Source organism: Tigriopus californicus, chromosome 8 (assembly GCF_007210705.1).
Source record: "Tigriopus californicus strain San Diego chromosome 8, Tcal_SD_v2.1, whole genome shotgun sequence".
Lineage (NCBI taxonomy): Eukaryota > Metazoa > Arthropoda > Copepoda > Harpacticoida > Harpacticidae > Tigriopus > Tigriopus californicus.
The window spans coordinates 15,392,262-15,419,948 of record NC_081447.1 but is presented as its reverse complement, the minus strand read 5'-3'; the positions used below and the strand labels follow the sequence as shown (position 1 = coordinate 15,419,948).

The 27,687-nt window shown below is 44.3% G+C and overlaps 3 protein-coding genes and 1 long non-coding RNA gene across 5 annotated transcripts; 3 read left to right on the top strand and 1 right to left on the bottom strand.

Annotated features, from left to right (window-relative positions):
• The first annotated feature begins 589 nt into the window (after positions 1–589).
• LOC131885830 (leukotriene A-4 hydrolase-like) lies at positions 590–21,055 on the top strand. 2 transcript variants are annotated; one of them, XM_059234011.1, is made up of 12 exons: positions 590–735; positions 936–1,123; positions 1,192–1,307; positions 1,387–1,520; positions 1,585–1,765; positions 18,731–18,847; positions 18,919–19,173; positions 19,251–19,457; positions 19,558–19,899; positions 19,977–20,116; positions 20,209–20,385; positions 20,846–21,055. In XM_059234011.1, the coding sequence occupies exons 1-12, from the start codon at positions 719–721 to the stop codon at positions 20,964–20,966; spliced, it is 1,995 nt and encodes a 664-aa protein (XP_059089994.1). In that variant the 5' UTR covers positions 590–718; the 3' UTR covers positions 20,967–21,055. The 2 variants fall into 2 exon arrangements, with proteins under 2 accessions (XP_059089994.1, XP_059089995.1); XM_059234012.1 differs by having other exon boundaries at positions 654–867.
• LOC131885834 (growth hormone-inducible transmembrane protein-like) lies at positions 16,995–18,481 on the top strand. Its single transcript, XM_059234014.1, has 2 exons — positions 16,995–17,909; positions 17,978–18,481. The coding sequence occupies exons 1-2, from the start codon at positions 17,240–17,242 to the stop codon at positions 18,328–18,330; spliced, it is 1,023 nt and encodes a 340-aa protein (XP_059089997.1). The 5' UTR covers positions 16,995–17,239; the 3' UTR covers positions 18,331–18,481.
• LOC131885829 (uncharacterized) lies at positions 21,027–25,338 on the bottom strand. The gene is made up of 5 exons (XM_059234010.1): positions 25,197–25,338; positions 24,913–25,096; positions 24,617–24,842; positions 24,328–24,514; positions 21,027–24,211 (listed from the first exon to the last, which is right to left on the bottom strand). The coding sequence occupies exons 1-5, from the start codon at positions 25,303–25,305 to the stop codon at positions 21,078–21,080; spliced, it is 3,840 nt and encodes a 1,279-aa protein (XP_059089993.1). The 5' UTR covers positions 25,306–25,338; the 3' UTR covers positions 21,027–21,077.
• A 608-nt stretch (positions 25,339–25,946) lies between these two features.
• Positions 25,947–27,406, top strand: LOC131885835 (uncharacterized). Its single transcript, XR_009373870.1, has 2 exons — positions 25,947–26,089; positions 26,353–27,406. It is a non-coding gene; the product is annotated as an uncharacterized LOC131885835 (long non-coding RNA).
• The last annotated feature ends 281 nt before the right edge of the window (positions 27,407–27,687 follow it).

Sequence of the window (27,687 nt, the reverse complement as noted above, 5' to 3'; positions counted from 1 at the left end):
CATACAGAGTACAGACTTGAGGGGAGTCAGTCCAATGTCAAAAAATAGGTTGCCACCATGCAAGGACTACCTGTGCTGGAAATGAAAGGTTTTTATAGCTGATAGTCTAGGAGGTCTTTCGTTGCAAGCTAAGACACACTTGACCTTAGAATCCTTGATTTATACGTACAATTCGTTGCATGTGAGATGTGTTTGACACATTGTTTTGAAATATACACTTTCATTGCTTTCAGGGTGTCTGTCTGACTGACTTGAAAGTAAACTTCAATTGATTTTGAAACTGATCTCATACTCATGATTTTTTTCTGGTATGGCTAAATTCATACTTTCAATCAGTTTCAGCTCTACCTCACTAATATTTGTCTGCCTAATCATCCCATTGTGTACACTTGTTATGGCCTTAAACCCTAGCACAAGATTGCATTTAGTAAACACTCCAAATTGAAACATAATTTGAAATCTTAAATACAATGAACACAAAAGCTCTCGTCTTACAAATACGATAATCTGTTTAAGAGCTAGTATGAGTACATTCTTGTATTGAGTAGGCATTTCAATTATTCCTCAAAAGTGTTTGTTTGAATTTAGTTGCCTTTTTCCACCGAAAGATGGCAGCATGTTCGATAAGTCTGGAACCTCAGGTATTTGTACATGTCATTCAATCTTTTGAAAATACCGATCACCCGCCGGGAAGGAGGCATCTTCAAATTAAAAGCCAATGACTGCCGCAGCCAAGTGAGTTCATGCGGTGAATTCATTGCTCATTCAAATCACAGCCTTCAAAGACCTCACAGCCTCTCGTCATCTCTTCATCCATCTACAATCAATCATATATTCAAATTTGTGGGATACGTTCTTGTTCTTCTGGTACTTCGTAGCAGGGAGAAGTGTTCAGATTATCTTATCTATTTAGGGGTCATTTGTTACCTTTCCAGATCTCCTCGTTCTTCTTCCTCGGCATTTTATCACCTCCTCAACTACCCGAAATCTGCCTTCATCTTCGGGTGCTTGAGCATTCTCATTGCCGGCTTTGCATTACTTGCCCACAACGGCTGGAGTTTCAACAACATGTCCGTTATTAACCCCAAGAATCCGATGGATCCTAGCTCATTGGCTCGTCCAGGTGAAAGCAAAACGCGGTATGTTTTCAGCGATAAACACTGAAGTAAAATTGGCTGGGTTCATTTGCAGATCAAGTCGTGGTCAAAGATGTATTCCTACAACTGGAGGCCGATTTTAAAGGTCAGGTTCTAAAGGGCTCGGCTACTTTGACGTTGGAAAAAGTGGATTCGAAGGCCACCCAAGTGGTAATACTTGGATAGAGATAGAGATTGGATTAGGCAACCGCTTGGAATGCTAATGAATTGGTCATTTTATCTTGCCAAGGTCCTGGACTCGAGTGATTTGAGCATAGGCCAAGTGACCTCCGGGGATGAGGAGCTGAAGTTTACGGTGGGCGAGAAGCAAGGATTTTTGGGATCAGCGGTCGTCATCGAATTGCCCAAATCCACCAATCCGGTGTAAGGAGCCAGTTACCGACATCTTGATTAGATGTGCTGTATGATTGATAATGTTTCATTATAGGTTGAAAGTGGTAGTCCAGTATGTCACCTCGCCCAGTGCTAGTGCCTTGCAATGGCTTCCGCCCGCCCAAACGGCAGGCAAGGTCCACCCTTATATGTTCTCCCAATGCCAAGCTATTCATTGTCGATCCATGGTGCCATTACAAGACACGCCCGCCATCAAAATGCCCTATTCGGCCGAGGTAAGCCAAATTGAACCATATTTTGTTAGCAACATCATTTTGACAGTGACGATCGCCAATGTAGTACAGGACAATCATCCATGTGATTGCCAAAATATATTCTTGTGTTAGCGCGAGCAAACTTTGATCGCCATACAGTGTTGGTCATGAATGATTAGTCATGACCACATGTCATGATTGTCGATGGCTTAGAGCAATAATTTGAAGCATACATATGAGGTTCATTGAAGCCCACATGAGTCTGGTGCCAGCTTCTTGCTCAATTTGGCATGTTTTTGAGAGCCCAAATCGCCAGACTGCCCTACCAAAATCGCCAGGTTGATCAGGTCAGATTTCTGAAATCGCTCGATGCTTTATTAGTCTTACGTAGATGAGTATATTTTTGGTTATTAACCGAAGGCTCGCTCTTACGTTCAAATGACACGCCCTAGCAAGCACAACCTAGAGATTGAATTGAAAGCATTTCTCGTCGATTTTCTTCCATTGTCTGAAAAGTCTTGTCGAATGCGTCAAAATAACCGGTTGATCATATTGAATGATGAAATGACGGCAAGAGTGCAAAACAAACCAATGCCTTCATATCAATGAACTAAAAGCAAACAACCACCAAAAATGAGCTCTTTTCGTCGACCATAATGTCTCTCAGTTGAACTTCAAATTGACAAGCGACTAAATTGAAATGTAAAATTCGAAACCGGAACTTAGGAAATCAAACAAAGTGAGGGATCTTTTCAAGAGTCAGATTGGATGAAACAATGCTTCTTAAATTCTGTGAAGATTGGATTTTTCTCAGATTTGAGAGATTGAAAAAATCAGGGTTGAACAGCATCTGAACAAGGCATGAAAGGTATCTTGTTCCTGACTTTCGAGTCTATATTGAGCTTCGATAAACATAAGTGTGGGTAATATATTGACCATGTTTACTAATATTTTGGTCGAAAAGACTCATCACTAGAGAGGATTATTTTGGTTGAAAGAAAATGTCAGGGAAATATACCAGGCGCAATTTGAATGTAATCGACTTTCAGAGTCCGTTTCTGGTCCTTCAGTTTCATGATTATAAAACTAGAGGTTTTTAGACTTGCTCCCGATTTGGTGTTTGTGGCTATTCGACCAAAATAGTTGCCACTTGCTATTCAAAATGAGGACTGGTGGCTATCAATATGCTTTCAGAGTCCGTTTCTGGTCCTTCAGTTTCATGATTATAAAACTAGAGGTTTTTAGACTTGCTCCCGATTTGGTGTTTGTGGCTATTCCATGTCAAAAGTTGCCACTTGCTATTCAAAATGAGGACTGGTGGCTATCAATATGCTTTGACACTATTGAATTTCGAAGGAAATCACTTGTAAATCTTGGCCGTCATGACGGACACCTTGTAATATTACACAGAAGTGCACCCAGGGCAGTAAGAAAGTCGTAAAAAACATCACCAAAAGTTCGTCAAAAAAAGACCTTTTTTTCATTTAAAAATGCTTTTATTTGTGAGCACTTACTTTAAAAAAAATATCTTCTGAAGCCAAATACAATGCTACAAATTCAAGCTCACGCCACATTTACCAATTTACATAATCACGAAACTAAAGTATGGGAGCTCATGTTCCTAGAAATGCGGGAAGAAAACATAAATTAAGTATGTATTAAGACAGCGATAATTCATCTGAGTCTTTTAATTGCTCAACACCCCAAATCAATCCAATTAACATATGTGGAGAGGCCTTGAAAAGATTTGTAGGACAACAAATTATTGTGTTGCCAAAATGTGTGTTAGAAAAAAAATACCTTTGATTTGACTGTGAAGAGTCCTTAACCGTCCTGATATTTTCAGAAATTTGAACGATTGAGAAGCCCGCCTCATTACTTTTTACTTCTGATCTTGGAGTGTCCTCAAACGGACTTTCAGAGTCCGATTTTGGTGCTTTAGTTTCGTGATTATCAATTTGGAGCATTGCTTTGGATGGATGGCTTTGATGCACAACCTACATCCTTTTCATGAAGCTCCACCTTTGTTTATTTCAATGTAACAAGACCAAGCCAAATCAGCCACAGGCTAAACGGAACTGAGGGGTCAATAACTTGTTCCATGATTATGGACAGTTATTTTGTTTAAAGCTGAAGATGGCATGTTCAGTCTCATACATGTGTACATGTGTATTGGATTTTTGTCAGATTTGAGAGGTTAAAAAAGTAAGAGTTTAACAGCATCTGAAAAGAGCCACGGTGGTGCCGGACATGAAATGAAATGGGATGAAATGGGACCCACCCCATCTAAATCTACTCGTACATGCTCTAAGGATTCTTAATGTACATGCACAAAAGTATGGCTCATGGACCATTTTAGAAAGAAATTGCAGATGTAAGATTTAATAGCACAATTTGAATTTTCCCGCCACTTCAATTCCATCTTGCTTTGGTGTTGCCAACTTGAGTCAGTCAATGCCAATTTGGATGAATCTCTAATGGTAGCTTTCTCATTCTTTGGACCGGGTTTTCATTACTTGTTTATTCGAAATTCCGTTTTGGCTCCATCCTAATGCAAATCTTCAATGGATCATAAGCTTTGTCATGTCTTTGATGTAAATGACCATTTAACGGGAACAGTTAAGGTCTCATCTGGAGAATTGGCAGCACTGCTCAATTGGGGAGTCTTATTTTGTCAAAACAAAGCAAGTCAGTGTGCCTCGCAGTCTTCTGTCCTACAAAGCTTCACTGGTTTTAAGATTGTGCCTTTTGGTCATAAATTCAGAGCATCACAAATGCTAATGCTTCAAACCAATGTCCAATAGATGAAGAAAAGGAGATGACTCATCAGCAAAATTTGAACTTTGTGGTGACTTGGACCTCTTGAAATTGAGTGCACCAATTTGATGTGACCAAATGTGCTGCATTGTAAAAGTATAAGTTGCTTGAGCTGTGACTGATATGGCACAGTGTATGAAGACTGGCTGTAAAGTTGTTGCTCACTTATTCCGGTGGTGGAGGCCCATAGGGGCCTAAGTGTTTTATTCAAGTCAAGCTTCAAATTTGGCATCCATCAATGTGACACTTGGTGTGAATTTTGAAATTTTGACGCTCAATATTGACAGACGGCAGAGTGAGTTTCTTCAGGTTTGCAACAGTCTACCCTCAATGAGAATGTTTTAATGCTGCCGTGGTGTTGCGTGTGAAGTGGACCAATACAAAATTAAGGGCTTAAATTCCTGTTGCTGAATCTAGAACATATTCTAACTATTTGTCAAGGCCTCAAAGTGTTGGCTGGACCGTGATACATATCTTGACGTTAGTGCTCATTGCCTTTAGCAATTTTGGGGGTGCTGAAACCATGCTACCGCGTCCTTAGTTCTGAATTTGTGAATGCCCTATTGTGGAAGAAACATTTTCAACAAAAACTTCGAAATATTTATTTGTATGATTATTTAAGACACCCGCATTGATATATGTCTATTAATGATCAATACTCTTAAGGTTGTTTTATCCAAAGGTTTCACTACCCTGATTTACCAACCATCTTCTTCCTTCCCTTCCATCCTCCTAAATCTTTAACATGCCTCATGCCTTAATTGTATAGAACACTCAAATATCAGCAAGATGATCTTTCAATGTATTCAAAGAAGGCTGCAGTGTATTGATCAATAAATCTACGTAGAATTCTCATCGGCATTGTTTTATAACGTCTCTATATCTGTAAACCACATGATTTGTTTAGACTTTTGGTTTCCATTTACTGAACCATTTTCAAATTGAAGCCTTTCATTAATCTCATAATTTAATTTCGGATTCTATGAAAGTTATAGCCATTTTAAGGCTGAAAAGCACCAGGTATTCCAATCTACTGTGGACAAAAAAAGACGCCCAACAGAGATAAGCAGTTCTGCCCATTACAGCACCAATATGACATCATTTTGTTACTTTTACAATCAGTTATGTCAAAGTGTGGCAAAACTGAAGTTGTGTCAAGTAGTCCCATTCATTGGAAATTCAATTTTCATAGCATTGCTATAGAGGCAAAAAGGAGTGAAATCCTGTCGAAACTAAAACAACGCTACTGTTTGAGACTGATCCAAATTGGCAATGACTGACTCAAGTTGGTAACACTAAAGCAAGATGGAATTAGAATGGCGGGAAAATTCAAATTTCGCTATTAATTCTTAAATCTGCAATTTCTCTCTAAAATAGTCCATGAGCCATACCTTTGTGCATGTACATTAAGAATCCTTTAGAGTATGAAGATTTAGATGGGATGTGTCCCGTTTCATCACATTTCATTTCATGTACGGTACCTCCGTTGGGCATGAAAGGTATCTTATTCCTGACTTTCGAGTCTACATTGAGCTTCGATAAACATAAGTGTGGGTAATATATTGACCATGTTTACTAATTTTTTGGTCGAAAAGACTCATCACTAGAGAGGATTATTTTGGTTGAAAGAAAATGTCAGGGAAATATACCAGGCGCAATTTGAATGTAATCGACTTTCAGAGTCCGTTTCTGGTCCTTCAGTTTCGTGATTATAAAACTAGAGGTTTTTAGATTAGCCCTCGAATTGGTTTTTGTGGCTATTCCATGTCAAAAGTTGCCACTTGCTATTCAAAATGAGGATTGGTGGCTATCAATATGCTTTGTCACCATTGAATTTCGCAAGAAATCACTTGTAAATCTTGGCCGTCATGAGGGCCACCTTGTAATGTTACATAGGAGTGCACCCTGGACGGAAAGAAAATCTGAAAAGGCGTCACAAAAAGTTCCTCAAAACAGACCTTTTTGCCATTTTAAAAAAACGCTTTTATTTGATTGCACTTACTTATCTTCTGAAGCCAAATACAATGCTACAAATTCAAGCTCACGCGACATTCACCAATTTACATAATCACGAAACTAAAGTTTAGGAGCTCATGTTCCTAGAAATGCGGGAAAAAAAATCATAAATTAAGTATGTATTAAGACAGCAATTATTTGTTTGAGCCTTTTGAGTGCTCAACACCTCAAATCAATCCATTTAACATATGTGGAGAGGCCATGAAAAGATTTGTAGGACAACAAATTATTGTATCGCCGAAATGTGCGTGTTAGGAATAAAAGGTCTGTGAAGAGTCCTTAACCGTCCTGATATTTTCAGAAATTTGAAGGATTTAAAATCTCGCCTAATTACTTTTTACCTCTGATCTTGGAGTGTCCCTCCCGATCCCAGATTAATATCCTACTATCAATGAAATGTAGAGGCACGAGGGGAGTCGCATGCCAATACTCCGTTTATGGGCGTGTGTGCTTATGCACGGACTTCTAGAGATGTGGACTACGAACGGAAACCAAAGTTATGTATCTTCTGAACCATTCACTTAATTGAAAATGAGCACAACAAAGGATCTCAACACCTTGTCGAATAGGTGAACTTGGCCAATATTAAGCCAATAGCCATGCTCTTGGTAGTCAGGAGATATGGCCAAAGTTATGTAGTACAAGGAAATGGTTTAGAATGTGTTCAACAACTGGAAAGTGGATGGCAAAGTCACGGGGAAGATCAATGCCCCCCCAGAAGAGTTAAAAGAGACCCCCACCCCCATGAGTCCAATTAGCGCATTAGTTTTAGTTCCTCCGCAACCAGATCATCTCTGAGATCTTGGAGAAGGCCAATTAGAGCCAAGAAGGCCAAGGTAGTCATTGTGTTCAAGTCTGACAATGCGTTACCTCTCAAGTCAAAGACCACACTGAAGCTTGTTAGAGAAAACTGTGTAGATTTTGGAAACCTCAAAACCTGGCCCTCCAACTCACCTGACCTCAACCCATAAACTAATTCTTCTTAGGGGGGAGTTGGAGGAGGAGATGTGCATGACCAGCCAAAACAGCGTCAAGGCCTAGAAGGCCTCCATTGTGTAGCTTCAGAAGCTTGGTTAAGGGAGTGGCTGGATGTCCCATGCAAGCTAGACTGAAGGCCCCATCCCAACGTTTGTGCTTCAAGAATGGGACCCATTGTTTGTAGGCTATTTGAAAATAACAAAAGAAGTATCTCTACCAGCCTTAACTTTGAGGTATATCAAAATGCCTACCTGTTCTTTGCATCAATTTGTGTGTTGTTAAAAATGGTGCAAATTTACCCGATTGGCCCTGTAATCAAAACATCAAATTCAAATTTTTGACCTGCTCTTGCCAAGCTTTGTAATCTTTTGGCATCATAACTTTGAACAAGCCAATTTACAAGGAAAGAGTGTAAAAATGACTTGCCTTTGATTGAAAAGGTCTAAGTATCTTATTTTTTTAATTATTTTTTATATATTATAACTCTTTATTGCGAGAAGCAAGTCTCATTAGATATGCTTTTTTTAAACATGGTTTCATGATACATGATGATGATAAAGGTATTTCTTTAATCCGTACGTCATTTGTTGGAGATTGGGGGCCCGTTCTCAGCTCAATTACTTGAATTTGAAAAGTGGCTCAGAATTGTTATGAGCAAGAGCAGGCTGATTGGGCCGGCAGCCCGTTTGAAGCACAAACCCTATATGAACTAGACCTCGCATAGCTCGAGGAAAAATGCGAACACCGGCCTTCATCAGCTGCTACATAAATTTTTGGTGTACAGACTCATTCTTTTTCATCGGCCAGCGTGGCCGGATTCTGAGTGAGTTTGTCACTGATTGCGTTCGTTGCAAACCTAGCGATTATTGGTCCTTAGTACTGATCAGGCAGTCATCCTCCTCTTTTTTGGTGTACAGAGTTGTTGACACAAGATAGATTTTCCTCTCCACTGCGGTCCGGCCAATGCAACATCTAGCTGTTATATGATCTTTGGTTCGCAGTCCATATTTCTGGCATATGCTAGTACCCAGGCTCAGTCCAATATGTGGGAGAAGCCGTATCAGTCCGAGTGATATTTGTCAATATCCAGGACTTGAGGAGGCGTTACTTTTCGAGTAGGCGTTACTTGTAACGCGCTACTTATTGAGTACAGATTGCTTGTTACACGTTACTTTTTGAGTAATGCTTCTGGTAACGCGTATTTTTCTGAAAAAGTGATGTTAATGGAACGGGTTTTTCGCCCTCCCGTTACCGTTTCTTTCTTCTTCACTAAAGACCGAAAGAATTATAAAATATATAAGTATAAAGGTTTCCTCCGCGAATTTGTAAAGGTTCCGTCGCAAATGCAGTGAATAATAATTATTTATTGGTGATGGGAAAAAATAAACAATCACGGGAGTCATTTGTTTCACGTCATATCAACCAAACGTGAAAAGAGGTCGCATAAATGGTGTTTTCCTCCAGTTTTAGGCCCTCTTTTTTTCTGCAAAAGTAACGGTAACTGTAACGTTAAGGTGTTACTTTTTGTCGGTAACGGTTCAAGTCTTGTCCATATATGCATATCCGCACGTAATAAACTGGACCCAATGGTTCGGATAGTTCGAGCTGCCCCCGATTGGTCCATAGACCACTGAAAGTTATGGACGTATCTCGATGACCAAGACTAGTCATCAGGCCTGCACCATTAGTGATGTCATGTTGCAGGTTCATCCTGTCCATAGCTTTCTTGAAGCTCAAGAAAACGCAATTGTCAACATATGCCTGGCAGTCCGGATATCTTTACTAACAAATCGGACCAAAGTTTATACAGGCAGCCTAAAGGTAATTGCGGCTGAATAGTTTTTTTTTTTTGTTATGACAAGTCTTGGTTGAGGTACGTCCATAAATTTCAGTGGTTTATGATTGGTCCCAGAGCGAACTCAGCCCAACTCTTCCCTATCGCTTTTCTTCCATTGAAATCTGTCAAATTGTTGTCTAATCAATGAGCAAATAATCGCCCTTAAAATATTCGTATGAATTGTTGTAATGAGATAGGGAATGGACCGCCAGAATAAATGCCCAAAAAGTACCGATTCATGCTATGAAAAACCACTGCCAGCCCTGTTCCCTGTTACTGCAAGTCAGGCTCGAGTCCGAATCCGGTCGGGATTTGAGGGACTCGGCACAATTTAAAGACGCGTTGACAGCCCAATTGGGGAGGAGGTCGTGGCTCGAGAATGTTCGTTCGGAGCAGTGTTGCCCCCGAAAATCACTGGCTGAGGATGAACGAGTGAGAGATAAGGTCCAATAATGAATGACTTCTGCCCTCAGCCTCGAAACGGCCATGAGCTTGGAATATCAATACGCCTCGTTTATTGGCTTTCAATGGACCATGATGGGGTCAACCGATCGATCAGTCGTAGCTAGAGCATCCAGGGTCCCTAGTCGTAGCTAGCCGTATTCGTGAATTGGCCGACTTAGGCTATCCGGGCGAACCTGAAAGATCCACCCAACGTTCGGCTGACTTATGACTGAGGGATCAGCTGATAGAGCGGACTTGGCCTATGGACGTTACGCAGTATGAAAATCCACTCAACAGTTGCTGCATCAAAAGCTGTCATTTGGAGAGACCATGAAGTAAAATCAGGGTTGCCAAAGTATTGTTCATTGTTGCTGCCACTTCAGAACCCAAAGTATGATCCAACTTTGCCAAAACAATTAGCAAATCATTTAGAATGCCAGACTTGTCCTTGAGTTGCTACATGTTTTTTCCTACAGAAATGGATTATTCCTAATTAAAATGAAGACATTCAAAGAATCTAAAAAGAGAGAGATTGAATTTGAAATTGACGCTCAATATTGACAGACGGCGAGAGTGAGTTCTTCAGTTTGCAACAGTCTATACCTCATGAGAATGTTTTAATGCTCGTGTGTTGCGCGTGGAAGTGGACCAATACAAAATTAAGGCTTAAATTCCTGTTGCGAATCTAGAACATATTCTAACTATTTTCAAGGCCTCAAAGTGTTGGCTGCACCGGATAACATATTTGACGTTAGTGCTCATTTGCCTTTAGCAATTTTTGGGGGTGCTGAAACCATGCTACCGCGTCCTTAGTTCTGAATTGTGAAATGCCCTATTGTGGAAAAACATTTTCAACAAAAGCTTCGAAATATTATTTGTATGATTATTTAAGACACCGCATTGATATATGTTCTATTAATGATAATACTCTTAAGGTGTTTTATCCAAAGGTTCACTACCCCTGATTTACCAACCATCTTCTTCCTTCCCTCACTCCTAAATCTTTAAACATGCCTCATGCCTCATTGTATAGAACACTCAAATATCCGCAAGATGATCTTTCAATGTATTCAAGAAGGCTGCAGTGTATGATCAATAAATCTACGATAATTCTCATCGGCAATGTTTTATAACGTCTCTATATCTGTAAACCACATGATTGTTTAGACTTTTTGGTTTCCATTTACTGAACATTTTCAAATTGAAGCCTTTCCTTAATCTCATAATTTATTTCGGATTCTATGAAAGTTATAGCCATTTAAAGGGAAAAGCACCAGGTATTCAAATCTACTGTGGGACAAAAAAGACGCCCAACAGAGATAAGCAGTTCTGCCCATTACAGCACCAATATGAACATCATTTTGTTACTTTTTACAATCAGTTATGTCAAGTGTGGCAAAACTGAAGTTGTGTCAAGTAGTCCCATTCATTGGAAAATCTCAATTTTAATAGCATTGCATAGAGGCAAAAAGGAGTGAAATCCTGTCGAAACTAAACAACGCTACTGTTTGAGACTGATTCCAAATTGGCAATGACTGACTCAAGTTGGTAACACTAAAGCAAGATGGATTGAATGGCGGAAAATTCAAATTTCGCTATTAATTCTTAAATCTGCAATTTCTCTCTAAATAGTCCATGAGCCATACCTTTGTGCATGTACATTAAGAATCCTTTAGAGTATAAGATTTAGATGGATGTGTCCGTTTCATACATTTCATTTTCATGTACGGTACCTCCGTTTGGCATGAAAGGTATTTATTCCTGACTTTCGAGTCTACATTGAGCTTCGATAAACATAAGTGTGGGTAATATATTGACCATGTTTACTAATTTTTTGGTCGAAAAAGACTCATCACTAGAGAGGATTATTTTGGTTAAAGAAAATGTCAGGAAATATACCAGGCGAATTTGGAATGTAATCGACTTTCAGAGTCCGTTTCTGGTCCTTCGTTTTTCGTGATTATAAAACTAGAGTTTTTAGATTAGCCTCGAATTGGTTTTTGTGGCTATTCCATGTCAAAAGTTGCCACTTGCTATTCAAAATGAGGATTGGTGGCTATCAATATGCTTTGTCACCATTGAATTTCGCAAGAAATCACTTGTAAATCTTGCCGTCATGAGGGCCACCTTGTAATGTTACATAGGAGTGCACCCTGGACGGAAAGAAACATCTGAAAAGGCGTCACAAAAAGTCCGTCAAAACAGACCTTTTTGCCATTTTAAAAAACGCTTTATTTGATTGCACTTACTTATCTTCTGAAGCCAAATACAATGCTACAAATTCAAGCTCACGCGGACATTCACCAATTTACATAATCACGAAACTAAAGTTAGGAGCTCATGTTCCCTAGAAATGCGGGAAAAAAATCATAAATTAAGTATTATTAAGAACACGCAATTATTTGTTTGAGCCATTTTGATGTCAACACCTCAAATCAATCCATTTAACATATGTGGAGAGGCCATGAAAAGATTTGTAGGACAACAAATTATTGTATCGCCGAAATGTGCGTGTTAGGAATAAAAGTCTGTGAAGAGTCCTTAACCGTCCTGATATTTCAGAAATTTGAAGGATTTAAAATCTCGCCTAATTAACTTTTTACCTCTGATCTTGGAGTGTCCCTCCCGATCCCAGATTAATATCCTACTATCAATGAAATTGTAAGGCACGAGGGGGTCGCATGCCAATTACTCCGTTTATGGGCGTGTGTGCTTATGGCATGGAGCTTTCTAGAGATGTGGACTACGAACGGAAACCAAAGTTATGTATCTTCTGAACGCATTCACTTAATTGAAAATGAGCACAACAAAGGATCTCAACACCTTGTCGAATCGGTGAACTTGCCCAATATTAAGCAATAAGCCATGGCTCTTGGTAGTCAGGAGATATGGCCCAAGTTATGTAGTACAGGGAATGGTTTAGAATGTGTTCAACAACTGGAAGTGGATGGCAAAGTCACGGGAAGATCAATGCCCCCCCCAGAAGAGTTTAAAAGAGACCCCCACCCACCATGAGTCCAATTAGCGCATTAGTTTTAGTTCCTCCGCAACCAGATCATCTCTGAGATCTTGGGAAGGCCAATTAGAGCCAAGAAGGCAAGGTAGTCATTGTGTTCAAGTCTGACAATGCGTTTACCTCCAAGTCAAAGACCACACTGAAGCTTGTTGAGAAAACTGTGTAGATTTGGAAACCTCAAAACCTGGCCCTCCAACTCACCTGACCTCAACCCATAAACTAATTCTTCTTAGGGGGAGTGGAGGAGGAGATGTGCATGACCAGCAAAAACAGCGTCAAGGCCTAGAAGGCCTCCATTGTGTAGCTTCAGAAGCTTGGTTAAGGAGTGGCTGGATGTCCATGCAAGCTAGACTGAAGGCCCATCCCAACGTTTGTGCTTCAAGAATGGGACCATTGTTTGTAGGCTATTTGAAAATAACAAAAGAAGTATCTCTACCAGCCTTAACTTTGAGGTATATCAAAATGCCTACCTGTTCTTTGCATCAATTTGTGTGTTGTTAAAAATGGTGCAAATTTACCCGATTGGCCCTGTAATCAAAACATCAAATTCAAATTTTTGACCTGCTCTTGCAAGCTTTGTAATCTTTTGGCATCATAACTTTGAACAAGCCAATTTACAAGAAAGAGTGTAAAAATGACTTGCCTTTGATTGAAAAGGTCTAAGTATCTTATTTTTTTAATTATTTTTTATATTATAACTCTTTATTGCGAGAAGCAAGTCTCATTAGATATGCTTTTTTTAAACATGGGTTTCATGATACATGATGATGATAAAGGTATTTCTTTAATCCGTACGTCATTTGTTGGAGATTGGGGGCCGTTCTCAGCTCAATTACTTGAATTTGAAAAGTGGCTCAGAATTGTTATGAGCAAGAGCAGGCTGATTGGGCCGGCAGCCCGTTTGAAGCACAAACCCTATTAGAACTAGACCTCGCATAGCTCGAGGAAAAATGCGAACACCGGCCTTCATCAGCCTGCTACATAAATTTTTGGTGTACAGACTCATTCTTTTTCATCGGCCAGCGTGGCCGGATTCTGAGTGAGTTTGTCACTGATTGCGTTCGTTGCAAACCTAGCGATTATTGGTCCTTAGTACTGATCAGGCAGTCATCCTCCTCTTTTTTGGTGTACAGAGTTGTTGACACAAGATAGATTTTCCTCTCCACTGCGGTCCGGCCAATGCAACATCTAGCTGTTATATGATCTTTGGTTCGCAGTCCATATTTCTGGCATATGCTAGTACCCAGGCTCAGTCAATATGTGGGAGAAAGCCGTATCAGTCCGAGTGAATATTTGTCAATATCCAGGACTTGAGGAGGCGTTACTTTTCGAGTAGGCGTTACTTGTAAACGCGCTACTTATTGAGTACAGATTGCTTGTTACACGTTACTTTTGAGTAATGCTTCTGGTAACGCGTATTTTTCTGAAAAAGTGATGTTAATGGAACGGTTTTTCGCCTCCGTACCGTTTCTTCTTTCTCTTCACTAAAGAACCGAAAGAATTATAAAATATATAAGTATAAAGGTTTCTCCGCGAATTTGTAAAGGTTCCGTCGCAAATGCAAGTGAATAATAATTATTTATTGGTGATGGAAAAAATAAACAATCACGGGAGTCATTTGTTTCACGTCATATCAACCAAACGTGAAAAAAGTCGCATAAATGGTGTTTTCCTCCAGTTTTAGAGGCCCTCTTTTTTTCTGCAAAAGTAACGGTAACTGTAACGTTAAGGTGTTTACTTTTTGTCGGTAAACGGTTCAAGTCTTGTCATATATGCATATCCGCACGTAATAAACTGGACCCAATGGTTCGGATAGTTCGAGCTGCCCCCGATTGGTCCATAGACCACTGAAAGTTATGGACGTATCTCGATGACCAAGACTAGTCATCAGGCCTGCACCATTAGTGATGTCATGTTGCAGGTTCATCCTGTCCATAGCTTTCTTGAAGCTCAAGAAAACGCAATTGTCAACATATGCCTGGCAGTCCGGATATCTTTACTAACAAATCGGACCAAAGTTAATACAGGCAGCCTAAAGGTAATTGCGGCTGAATAGTTTTTTTTTTTGTTATGACAAGTCTTGGTTGAGGTACGTCATAAATTTCAGTGGTTATGATTGGTCCCAGAGCGAACTCAGCCCAACTCTTCCCTATCCATTGAAATCTGTCAAATTGTTGTCAAATCAATGAGCAAATAATCGCAATAAAATATTCGTATGAATTGTTGTAATGAGATAGGGAATGGACCGCCAGAATAAATGCCCAAAAAGTACCGATTCATGCTATGAAAAACCACTGCCAGCCCTGTTCCTGTTACTGCAAGTCAGGCTCGAGTCCGAATCCGGTCGGGATTTGAGGGACTCGGCACAATTTAAAGACGCGTTGGACAGCCCAATTGGGGAGGAGGTCTCAAGATTCGTGAGCAGTGTTGCCCCGAAAATCACTGGCTGAGGATGAACGAGTGAGAATAATAATAATGAATGACTTCTGCCCTCAGCACGAAACGGAAATAGCTTGGAATATCAATACGCCTCGTTTATTGGCTTTCAATGGACCATGATGGGGTCAACCGATCGATCAGTCGTAGCTAGAGCATCCAGGGTGTAGCTAGCCGATTGAATTGGCCGACTTAGGCTATCCGGGCGAACCTGAAAGATCCACCCAACGTTCGGCTGACTTATGACTGAGGGATCAGCTGATAGAGCGGACTTGGCCTATGGACGTTACGCAGTATGAATATCAATATAGGCTGCAATTGGAGAGACCATGAAGTAAAATCAGGGTTGCCAAATATTGTTCATTGTTGCTGCCACTTGAAAACACCATGTGTTGAGAAAAAGTAAATGGATGAAAGAAAAAAATACGAATAATTGGAGAACGAAAGAAAGAAGAAAGAGAAAAAAAAACCAGCCACCGCAGCAATATACCAAGCATTGCATATGGGTACAGGGACAGTTCAAGGTAGACACATAAAGCTCTAGGCACAGAGAACTGACAGTTCAGACAGCAATAGAGGAAGGCATTGAATAGTGAAATTAGTCCCATTCTGCTCTCTTAGTACTAACCAACTTCTTGAAGGACAAGACACTTAGAATCATTCCCAGGGGAAGCAAGTTCCACCAATCCACATCCGACACAAAGAAGGAATTTGAACACATGATCCCACTTTGCCAAATAGTTAAACCAATTACGCTGTCCTATGAAGTGTTTATTAATGTTGGAAGAGTTGTGAGATTTCTAGCTTTTTGACAGACTCACACCAGTCCAAACTGACCAAAGTCAATACTTCTGCTAAGTCCAAAATTGTGACGCAATCTCTAACAAGTGGCTCATTTCAAAATGCCTCCAAAGGACGTGCTTAATCATACAATTTTTTCAACCTCAATATCCTGGGGGAATTCCTTAGTGGAAAAATGATCTAAAGGGAAATCTGCATGTCTGTAAATCTAAGGGATGGTATTGTGGAGAGGACCTAGGTATTCCAGTTAAGTAGAAATTCCATGAAAATTGATCATATCAATCATATTCAATGCATGACCATAGATAGCTCCCTAAGGCTTGTACCTGGGATTTGGTCCTGAACTGATGCTGCACCTTTGGGTCTGGTTCACAGCAACTCCAGTTGGATAAAATATGGCTGTCAACACAGGACTAGCCAAAGTTTTAGGCAATGTGATCATTATATCCAAAAACAAGAATGATTTATTGGATAATAATAAAAAGGGGAGATGGATGTAGTGCAATTGGTTAACGTGCGACCAAGCATTGCTCGGGTTCATGGGTTTGATCCCATGACCACTGAATCCTTTAGCAATGTAATCTTTTAATATGAGGCTGAAACTTTTTACATCAATGTGTCCTTCAAAACCCTGTGAAGGTTTTGCAGCTTCTCAGATTCTTTGAATGTCTTCATTTTAATTAGGAATAATCCATCTCTGTAGGAAAAAACATGTAGCAACTCAAGGACAAGTCTGGCATTCTAAATGATTTGTTAATTGTTTTGGCAAAGTTGGATCATACTTTGGGTTCTGAAGTGGCAGCAACAATGAACAATACTTTGGCAACCCTGATTTTACTTCATGGTCTCTCCAAATGACAGCTTTTGATGCAGCAACTGTTGAGTGGATTTTCATACTGGGTAACGTCCATAGACTTGGCCCTTGGTTTACATAATAAATAAAGCAGCTCCTTCGACATTGCATCAGTCTTTGACTTTACCAACGTTCGTTCGTTCATATCGTTAATATCGTCTGGAATCCCCGTGACTCTCAGTTTCGCCGCCATCCCTCGGAATAATCCAAAGTCCTTAGGTGACGCCCATTGGTTGATTGCCCCGAAAGGCTGTCCAGCCCAACTACCCAACTAGCTATTCTACCCATCTCCTCATCATGTTGAGCGTGACCCGATTGGCCCAATTACCCCGTTGGGGCGGCTCCGTCCTGGCCCCCGTCGTCCGCTCCGTCCCTCGATGGCAATCGGGCGTGCGCGTCTTCTCGCAAGACGCCCGCAGCGGATTCGCCCGCCATGCCGAGCGGCGCAAGGCGGCCGCCTCGCCCGGGCTGAAAGAATCGCTCCAAGCGCCCGCCACGGGCCGCTCCTTCCAAATCGGGCAAGGCGCCTTGGCTGGCGCAGCCACCGTGGGTCTGGGCGCCCTCTGCTTCTACGGCTTGGGCTTGGCGCACGAGCCCGGGGCCGTGGAGAAGCGTCTGATCTGGCCCGAACACGTCAAAGAGCGCATCCGCCACACTTATCTCTATTTCGGCGGTTCCATCGGGCTGACGGCCGCTTCGGCCCTGGCCGTGTTCCGCACGCCCGCCCTGCTCAATCTGGCCATGCGTCAGGGCATGGTGGCTTTGGGCGTGAGCATCGCGGCCATGATTGGCTCGGGCATGTTGGTGCGCTCCATCCCGTATGAGAACACGGGGCCCAAGCACTTGGCCTGGTTATTGCACTCCGGTGTCATGGGCTTGATGGTGGCCCCTTTGTGTCTCTTGGGCGGGCCCATTTTGACCCGCGCGGCGTGGTACACGGCCGGGATGGTGGGCGGCTTAAGCACGGGTAAGTGAGATCCGCTGGCCAGTGCTCTCTCTCAGACTGAGTTGACCCTGGTTGATATCTTATTGCAGTCGCCGCCTGCGCGCCCAGTGACAAGTTCCTCTACATGGGTGGTCCTTTGGCCATGGGATTGGGCGTGGTCTTGGTCTCCAGCATTGGTTCCGCCTTTATGCCGCCCACCACGGCCTTGGGCGCCGGCATGTATTCCATCGCGCTCTATGGTGGCCTGATTCTATTTGGGGGCTTCTTGTTGTATGATACCCAGAAGATCATGCACCGAGCTGAACACCATCCACCCATGATGGCCGGAGTCCGGCAGTATGACCCCATCAACGCCTCCATTGGCATCTATATGGACACCATGAACATCTTCATCCGGATTGCCCAGATCCTGGCCATGAGTGGTGGGAGTCGCCGCAAGTAAACCTCCCCAGATGCAATGGCTAACCTGGCTGTGAATATGGGGACTATCGAAGTTGGCCTGGGATCCCGTACCAACTGACTCTTTCTTTCTGGATGTGGACGAAGGATATCCTAATGTGTTTGAATTCAATAAATTATCTATGACCCCCTTCTGCGTTGACCTTTATCGCTTTTTTGAACAACCCCAGCAGCTCTTGAAAGTTGAGTCCTGCCCTTGACTATGTAGGTGTAAGTAACTTTTTCTGACCGAAGCACCTAAACACCTCTGGGTTCATCCAAGATACCTTGAACCTATCAGTGCGTAGCTAACTAGCTCCTCTTTTTAACTCCGATCTTATCGGAGCATATTATTCAAAATATTCACATATTTTAAAGAGTAATTCAATGTTCCCGATTGACAGATCATTGCCCCCGCCGAACTGACCGTGTTGATGAGCGCCGTGCCGCAAGGCGAACCCGAGCTTTTGGCTAATGGTGACAAGAAGAAGTACAAGTTTGTCCAAAAGATTCCCATTCAGGTAACGGGCGACCAATTCATGGTAATTCATAATTGCATCTGCCACAAGAGTCCCCCTTTTTTCTCGCTTAGTCGTATTTGATAGCCATTGCCATCGGGAAATTGGAATCCCGCCGAATTGGCCCGCGTTCTCACGTCTGGAGCGAGAAGGAGTTCGTTGAGCAAGCGGCCTTCGAATTCTCGCAAACCGAGGAAATGCTCCAAACGGCCGAGGACTTGAACGGGCCGTACGTTTGGGGCATCTACGACATTCTGGTGCTCCCGCCCAGTTTTCCCTACGGTGGCATGGAAAACCCATGCCTGACCTTTGCCACGCCCACGCTCTTGGTAATTCAATTCCGAGGAGAAAAGGGTTCTTGAATGCACGCTCACCACTAGAACTACTCGCTTCTCTCAATGAATAGGCCGGTGACAAGAGTCTGGCGAATGTGATTGCCCATGAGATTGCGCACTCTTGGACGGGAAATCTCGTGACCAACAAGAATTTCGAGCATTTCTGGCTCAACGAGGGATTCACCGTGTTTGCCGAAAGAAAGATCTTGGGTCGGATGTCGGGGGAGCCCATGCGGCATTTTGATGCCTTAGGAGGATGGAAAGAGCTGCAATATACGGTGGGTACACTATGTACATATACCTTAAGATGATATAACGTAAGAGGTGCGAGGAATTTCCAATGGTAACTTGTTTTGAAACTTGACTTCTTGTAAGTAGATCGATGTCATGGGTCAGGACAACCCTTTGACCAATCTGGTGGTGGACCTTTCCACAGTGGATCCGGATGACGCTTTTTCCAAGGTCCCCTATGAGAAAGGCTCCACCTTCTTGTGGTACTTGGAGGACCTCGTGGGCGGAGCCCTGAAGTTCGAGCCCTTCCTCAAGAGCTATTATGAGCACTTCAAGTTCCAGGCCATCGATTCCAATCAGTTCCGAACGTACTTCTTGGACTACTTCAAGGACGAGAACGAGAAAACGAATCAAATCCAATGGGACGCCTGGTTCAATACACCGGGTATGCCCATCTATAGACCGTCATTTGACGAGTCCTTGGCCAAGGTGAGGAGGGCATGTCTACGTTGGGGGCATTAAGATCCTGGGCAATACATTTCTGGATCACTTTCTTTCCTTTTTAGGTTTGTCAGGAGTTGAAAGACAAATGGATTCAATGGAACGAGTCAACACCGAGTCCGTTCAAGGCTGACGATTTGAAATCATTCTTGGCCGCACAAAAGGAGGAATTCTTGGCCTTGCTGATGCTCGAGGATCCCCTAAGGTAATCTCAACGGTCTTGAGCTCAAGCTGGCTGGACGAGTAATTCAAACCAATCGACATCTTGTACATTTTTCTTCTTCTTCGTGCGTCTAGCGTGAAGAAATTGGAAACCATGGAGGCCGCCTACCACCTAAATGACGTGAATAATTGCGAGATCCGGTATTTATGGATCCGTCTAGGTTTGAAAGGGAAATGGACCAATGCCATTCCAAGAGCCGTTCAAATGGTCACGGAGCAAGGCCGTATGAAGTACCTGCGACCCTTGTACAGGTACGTGCTTAATTTCATATTATTTATTCATCTCTCTACTCGAGATGCTCGGTTCAATGTAATGAGGGAAAATAACCCCAAAGTGAATGAGGAACATATCAATCGGCAAAATAACTGACTGAGACTTTGTACAGGTAAAACCTTGGAAACATCAAACAAGGGCGGTCTTCTCAGGCAAACCAATTTGATTGATTTTGATTGAGCAAGGAAATTGAACAAGAAAATTTCGTTTCCCTTTGCAGACTCACTGAATGCTGTACATTTTTTCAAAGGTGTGAGTAGCAATAAACAGTAACCAAAAATAGTAACAACATACCAGACTTTGGTTTTGCCAACCTTTTGTTGTTTCACCCAAATGTTCTTAAAAGCTCTGGCCTAACCAAATTGTTTCAGTCCGTCTGGAATTTCCAATCACAAACTTGCTTCCATGCTCAAAGCTTTTGTTGTTACCCTTTTCCAGAGACCTGTATGCGTGGGAGGAGACTCGGACCACAGCCCTCAAGACCTTTGAGGCCAACAAGCCCAACATGATGAAAGTGGCCATCCAAGGCCTGGAGCACGACCTGAAGCTGGCCAAATGATTTTAAAGCAAGAAAACGAAACCTCAAAGCGATTCCATGTTTAACAAGGACTGTATTGGATGAGTAAAGAGACGTTTATTTGCTTTTGATTGATCCTACTAGGTACATTCTCTAACGTTTTTGGGCGAATATCTTTGCATTGGGTGACAAACTGGGACCCGGCGAGGGATACTTCCGACGGGCGGGCGTGTAATTTTCCTTGTTCTCGTCCAATCCGGAGAGGGATCGCCGGTTGTGATTGTTTCGCAAACACCAATCTCGAGTCGAGGTTGCGGGTTGCCGTGTCGAGGACGTGGCCCAGCCTCGCTGGAGGTTCTCGTACTTCTCATCCGCCTTGATCTCGTTGTCCTCGATGGCGGCAAACGAAGGTGTGGATTGGCTCCGTTGGGTGATCTGGGAGAGATCGTTGTGCAACAGATCGTCCGAGACGTTTTCGTACAAGTCCGCTTTCGGAGACTCGTATTGTTCTCGGATGATGGAAAACTTCCGCCGAGGACGGCTATTATTGGATATGTTCCGCACAAACTGATTGGGTCTCAAAGGCGGGGTGGGTGTTTCATATTTGGACGAGGGTGACAAGCTCATGGATAAGGCCGACGAGTCTCGGGAGGGCGGGTGCAAAGAGGCTGAGAACTTCAAGTGACCCGTAGACTTCTTGGGCGTGTTCAAAATGGAATGGGTCGCGGTTCCGGCCGCCAATTCCAAAATATTCTTCCTTGAACCTGCGGACGTATTGGTCAATGGAGACGGCTTGATGGCCTGGGGTTTGTTGATCGGGCTGGGAACCAAAGTGTTGGAATGTATCGATTTCAGCGATCCCGCTGCCTTGTAGATCGGACCTGGTGGCTCTTGTTGAATGGGTACAAAATAATTCTTCGAACGCTGAGGTTCCACGGACAGGATTGGAACCGTCGAAGCGGTTTGAACGGTCGGCGCTGTCGGCGCTGTGGCCTTTATGGAATGAGTGGAAGAATTATTGCGCGGAGGAACTTGCGGCGCGGCTCCGTTGTTATTCTGGGGATTTGGCTTGACTGATGATGCGTTGTTGTCCCCGGGGGAGACCTTGGTCGGGGTGTCGTTGAAGGAGGAGAAGAACAGATTGCATAGGGAGTTGTTCCGGATCTCTTCGATGGTGTGCACCAAAGTGCTACTCGTGGTTTCATTGTCCAGAATGGCCGGTGGGTGCTGCAGATGCTGCTCCTCTAAGAGTTGCTGCTCGACTAATCGAGGATGGTACGAGGACTTGGTGCTGAGTACCTCGGAAAGCACGGTCATGATGGAGCGGTTCAGGTCCAAGCTCTGATAGATCTCACTAGGAGCGGGGTTGCTCATCCTACTCGAGTAGTCGCCACCACCCTCGGACTCTTCCAAAATGGGTGAGAGGATTCTCATTGGAGCTAGCAGGTACAGATCCCCACGATCCTGGGGATCGTCCATGGGGATGTTCTGATGATTCTTGAGCACCTCTTTGAGATTCTCCATGGACAGAATTTGTTGGGTCGACACCTTTTGCCCGTCATGATGTATGAGAGTCACGGAGTTATTCTCGGATAGCTTGAACTTGTTGGGCTGAAAGGAGTTCGAGGACAAATAACCCTCGGCCGCTTCGATGGGCTCGTAAGTATCCGAATCCGACACGTTGTTACTTCTATCACTAGCCATGGTAGCGGCCGTTGACAACGGGGTGAGACTTCGATAGAGTTGCTCTTTCAACTCCGTGCTGAGGGGATGAATGTCGTAATACTGAAGGCTGCCGAAGTTTGAGTAGTCCGAGTGGAGCATTTTTCTCTTCTCATAAGCCGTGCTTTCATCGTGTTTGTCATTGGCCATGTCACTGTACGTTCGCCAATGAGAGACGCCCCCTTGGGGCGCTCGATTGATATTGATGAGGGCCAAGTTTTCGTAATCATGGAAGGGCAAGGGTGCGTTCCGCTGAGGAGTAGACAAAGCCGGATTGACCACATCCAGAGGGATGGTCTTATCGGAAATGTTGTCTGACAGGGCGTGACTACTCCGGGCAAATGCCTGGTGACTAATATTGGGAATTATGATGGTCAGTGGACCCGTGAGTTTGGCAGCACTCGAGTCAGTCGCACTCGGGTCCGCCGTCACATCCTTCACCACGGGAGACCGCTTCAACGGCTTCTCCGGATGTTGAGCGCTCTCCTCTCTCTGACCAGAAGAGGAGGACGATCCCCCCGCCGCCGCTACCGCCGCTACCGCCGCCGCCTGCCGTTCGATGACCGTTATGCGCGAATCCGCCGATGTCTGCGAACACTGACTCAGTTCACATCCAAAGGAATTGGACGAGCTGCGACGTCTCTGCTTCTTGACGGACTGATAGACCGTATTAATGAGCCCTGACTTGGAGGTGCGGATCTGACCGGGGCTGGGACTGTCCACAGACATGTAGGTCTCGTTATTGAAGGCCGACGATTCATTCGAGTTATTGGCCTCGGAATCCGGTTCCTTCGTCTCGGAAGGGGCGTGGCCGGGGGAATCGCCCAAAGGAGAGGCCGTGCTTCTCGAGGCTGTTCGATTGGAATCCGTGCCATAGGCCGAATCCATGCGCTCGGGATGAAGCATACCTTCCGCTGTATTGGTGGGGCTGTCGGGTGACTCTGGACCGGGCTCAGGCCGATGGGTCGCCGTGACTTTAGGTGTGAAGCGTTTCACCGGAGGACAAGCATCCTTGAATGACCTCGAGTACTGAATCCGAGTCTTCCTTAGAGGCCGAGACGGGGGCGTGGTCATTGAGGCGTCTTCGTAGTACTTCTGATGATGAAGGCTATCATCAATGGTGAAGTCCGGCCCCGACGAGGTCGAGTTACGGAATTCCGCGTGTGATTTCTCCACGTCCAACGCCAGGGGCGGGGGCAGTCCGCCGCATGGGCGGATAGGACCCACTGGGTGGAAGTATCGGTAGTACAACAACATGGCAATGAGCCCCACCAAGGTACCGATGGATACGATCACCAAGGCGCCAATGCAGTACCCCTCGCGGAGTGGGTGTGTCTCGAAATCGGACATGTAACAAAAGGTGGCCACGAACACGTAGTTTTCTACCACAATCACGAGGTAAAACGCCGTGGCTCTGAACCGGGATTGGCCTTCTTTGAGATTGAAGAAGCAGAAACAATAGATCACGCCCACGATGGCGTTGTAAAGACGTTCCTCCCACACGTTGGTGCAGAAATCGGTGTCTTGAAGAATTACCCAAATGGTCATCATGAGCCAATGGACAACTGGAACATGAATACAGGATCGTGAGGATGGCATTGTTGATTGAGAGATGTTGATGCTTAGCATCGGCTGGAAAACCTGAAGACCCCTCCTTGATTAGGGCGCCAATTCAACTTACACAGAACGACCAGACTCCACTCGTTGAGCGCTACGGTCAGCATAACCATGGATATGATGCGGGCGGAGAGCATACCGAAGCGCCAGATGGTCTGAAGGATCATGCCCGTCCAAGTCATCTTGCCCTTCTCGGACCGAACCATGCGTTGCGAGGAACTGTAGGCGGCGATACCCCAGCCCAACGAGACCTGAACACAAACAAAAATAAGTACTCGTAAGTATCCAATTGTCCAGGGTCAACCAGGTCCGGGACTTTGGGTGTTGGTTAGTTAGTATTGCCGTTCAATTACCATGGATGTGATGGCCGAAATCCCCGTCCAGATGACCTGATGAGTCGGCCAATGGGACTTGACAAACATGATGTACAAGTGAAAGACCAACTGAGGGGCGGACTCCAAGAACGAGTCGAACAGCCGCAGCATACACACGTCACTTTGTTGCTGGTAGAAGCGCTCGTAATCTATGTTTTCACCGGTTTTCATGGCTTCCAGGCCATTCGTGATGACTACCAAGTATCTGAACGTAGACAAAAAAAAACCGGGATTATTGGTGACGCCAATCCCACCCCTGTATTGTACCTTATTACCTGTATAAAACCCCGAGGAGACAAGTATGCAGAATGAGAATGCCCTTATTCATGACCTCGTCCATGTAATGCCATCGGACGGAGAAGACTTGTACTAAACCGGTGGGCAGCACCACCAGGCAAACCGTGATGAGGGCGTACCAATAGTACCCATCACTCAGGTAGGTGGCGGCCAAGATCACATCTACAAAGCACCCCAGAAATGGCCATGAATATCACCCACTCACATGGCCCAAGATGACACACCCAGCTACTCTGTACAAATACTGTCGATCTTGTATTACCAATGGTCAGATCCACCAGATAGGTGATGATGGAACACGCCAGGAAAAGGGCGTGCAGATAGGTGAAGGGCAGGTAGCCGCCCTCGCTCTGAGTCTGGGTCGAACCCATGACCTTCAGGCTGGAGGAACACGCTTAAGGGCCTAAGGGCGACGACATGGGACCACAATGAATGTGGTTCATATCAATCCACTGTTCCGCACTTCGCTCCGCACTTTGAATTTGATCCGTTCGGCGCCCGCCGTCTTCTCCGGCTTCTCCTTGTTCGTCTTCTTCTCCTTCTTTTCTCGTTCTTCTCCTCTTGGCCAGCCCTCTTTCTTCATTTCTTGTTTCTTCCGCCCAAGTCACTAGTCCACGCTCATCATACTCGCCGTCTGCATTGATTGGTGGGGACTAAGCTGACACTCGCCAATGCTGGATGCTGGAGGAATCCGTTCAAGCTCTCCCCCTCGGCTCTGGAGCCAGCTCTGCAACGGATTACGAACGACGGGTGGGAGACCAGGACTGACAAGAAGACCAAGAGGAAGATGATGTGGAGGGCACGCCAGGATCGAGCAGGACGAGATCCTCAAGAGCCTTTTCCTTCAATCTCTTGGCATTGGGCACAGCCCCGAGCAGGCCGACGACAACCCAGGATGGAGGAAAGAAGGGATGGATGGATCAGTGAAAGAGGAAACCATCACGCACGCGATGCTCGCGATGATCGTCTTGACCGCTTTAGGCGCCGGAGATGAACGATGATGGAAAGAAGAACAAGATGGGCATAGGCCATGAGGGGCCAGAAGAGCAACAAGAGCAGGAGAATGGGGATCACCTGGAAGTCGTTAGAAGGGATCACCTACCCACCCCCAAAGAGGCAACATGCCAATATGTGCGACTGGGATGGAGCTACCAGGTAAGGGCCGCACACTGGCAGATTGCTTACAGTTTGCCCACGTTTGGCCGCCCCCACCGCCGCTGGCTGGCACTCATGGGAGACCCGGCATTATGGTGGGGGACTGAGACGACTGAGACATCCTGGCTCTTTAGGGGATCAAATGAGGTTTGGATCAAGCTTCGAGTCGGATCGAGACAGATTTTATCTTTTTTCATCGGCCGCCTGTCTTCAAAAATAGTGTTGGGTAATTTTGATGTAGCTTTTTCAAAATTTGTCTTTAGTACATTGGCCATGAGAGGAACAACAAACTGCATCACCATGTTCATACGCAACCTTGCAACGTGGCAACAAGTAACAACTAACAACTTCCCTGCCAAGTCCGGGCTTTTTTTGAAAACGTCCGGGCTGTCAAATCCTGATGATTGCGCTCCCCATTATTCTGCCCAAAGTTCTAGTTGGTCACAAGCACTCGCTCCTCGAATCCTCGAGTCCTCGAGTCCTCGTCCACGTCCAGAATATGTTTAAACCAAACAATGAACCACAAGACTCGGACTGACGGCCGACAGATTCTCCAGATGGCTTTTCAGTGTCCGTACTGTCCGGCTAAAGGTTCATTTAACTTGAGTAATCCATTCTCAATGAAATGTATTTTGCTATCGTAATGAGGATCCCAGCCATTGCGGACTAATTAGTTGAACAAAAAGGATGACAACTATTTGGATGACACCTTCCTCTCCAAATCGGCCGGCTCCTTGATGGTCAGTCAGTCTGGACCCCGTTAAACGCGTCCGTGAGAGACTGGTCGTAATTCTTTCCTTACAACCCATCCATCTACTTATCCATCCATTCTCCCGTGGTTTTAACAATGAAAGAACCAATCATCATCAACTGACAATGGTACCATGGAGGTACTTGACCAATTTGGATACCTAGATCCAACCCCAAGCCGACAGTGACAAAAGGTCACTGGAATATTCTCAATGGCAGGTCGACGATCAAGTCTACAGTGTACGTGGATCATAGGTTCGAGATTGAAGAACGGGAAGAAGGAAAACCCATGAATTAAAAATCAATTCCAATCAAATCAGTGGTTATCCAGGAATTCAAGGATAGTAAGTGAAACCTGATCTGGAAGACAGCTGTCTGGGGTCGTAGAATACCCCCTGCCATCTGAACTCACACCAAAACCATCCTTACCATGCTAGACGAACGACCACGAGGGCGAGCAGAACGGACGACCAAGTTCAATTTGGGTACCCACTTTTGAAGGCGATTCCTCAATCTCGGTCGTCAACTTTCAAAGACCCTGGCAAATAAATGTTGGCATAAAACCGACTCTCTCTCTCATTATGTCGTAATCTTAAGAAGAAGTAGGACCGAGTAGTTCCATAATTAGGAGCGAACCCCAACTTTTTCTCGATGAATTGAGAGGGAAAAACACTTTTCTTAGCAATTGGGGTATGAATTAGGAACCTTGAGCGCTTGGGGTACGATTGCTCTCTACCTGTCCGAGCTAAGCAAGACTAGTAGTGGAGAATGACCGTTAACTTCCGACGATGAGGTGGTTGTAGAGCAGGAGGGAGGGAGGGAGAGAGAAAGAAAGAAAGAGAGAGAGA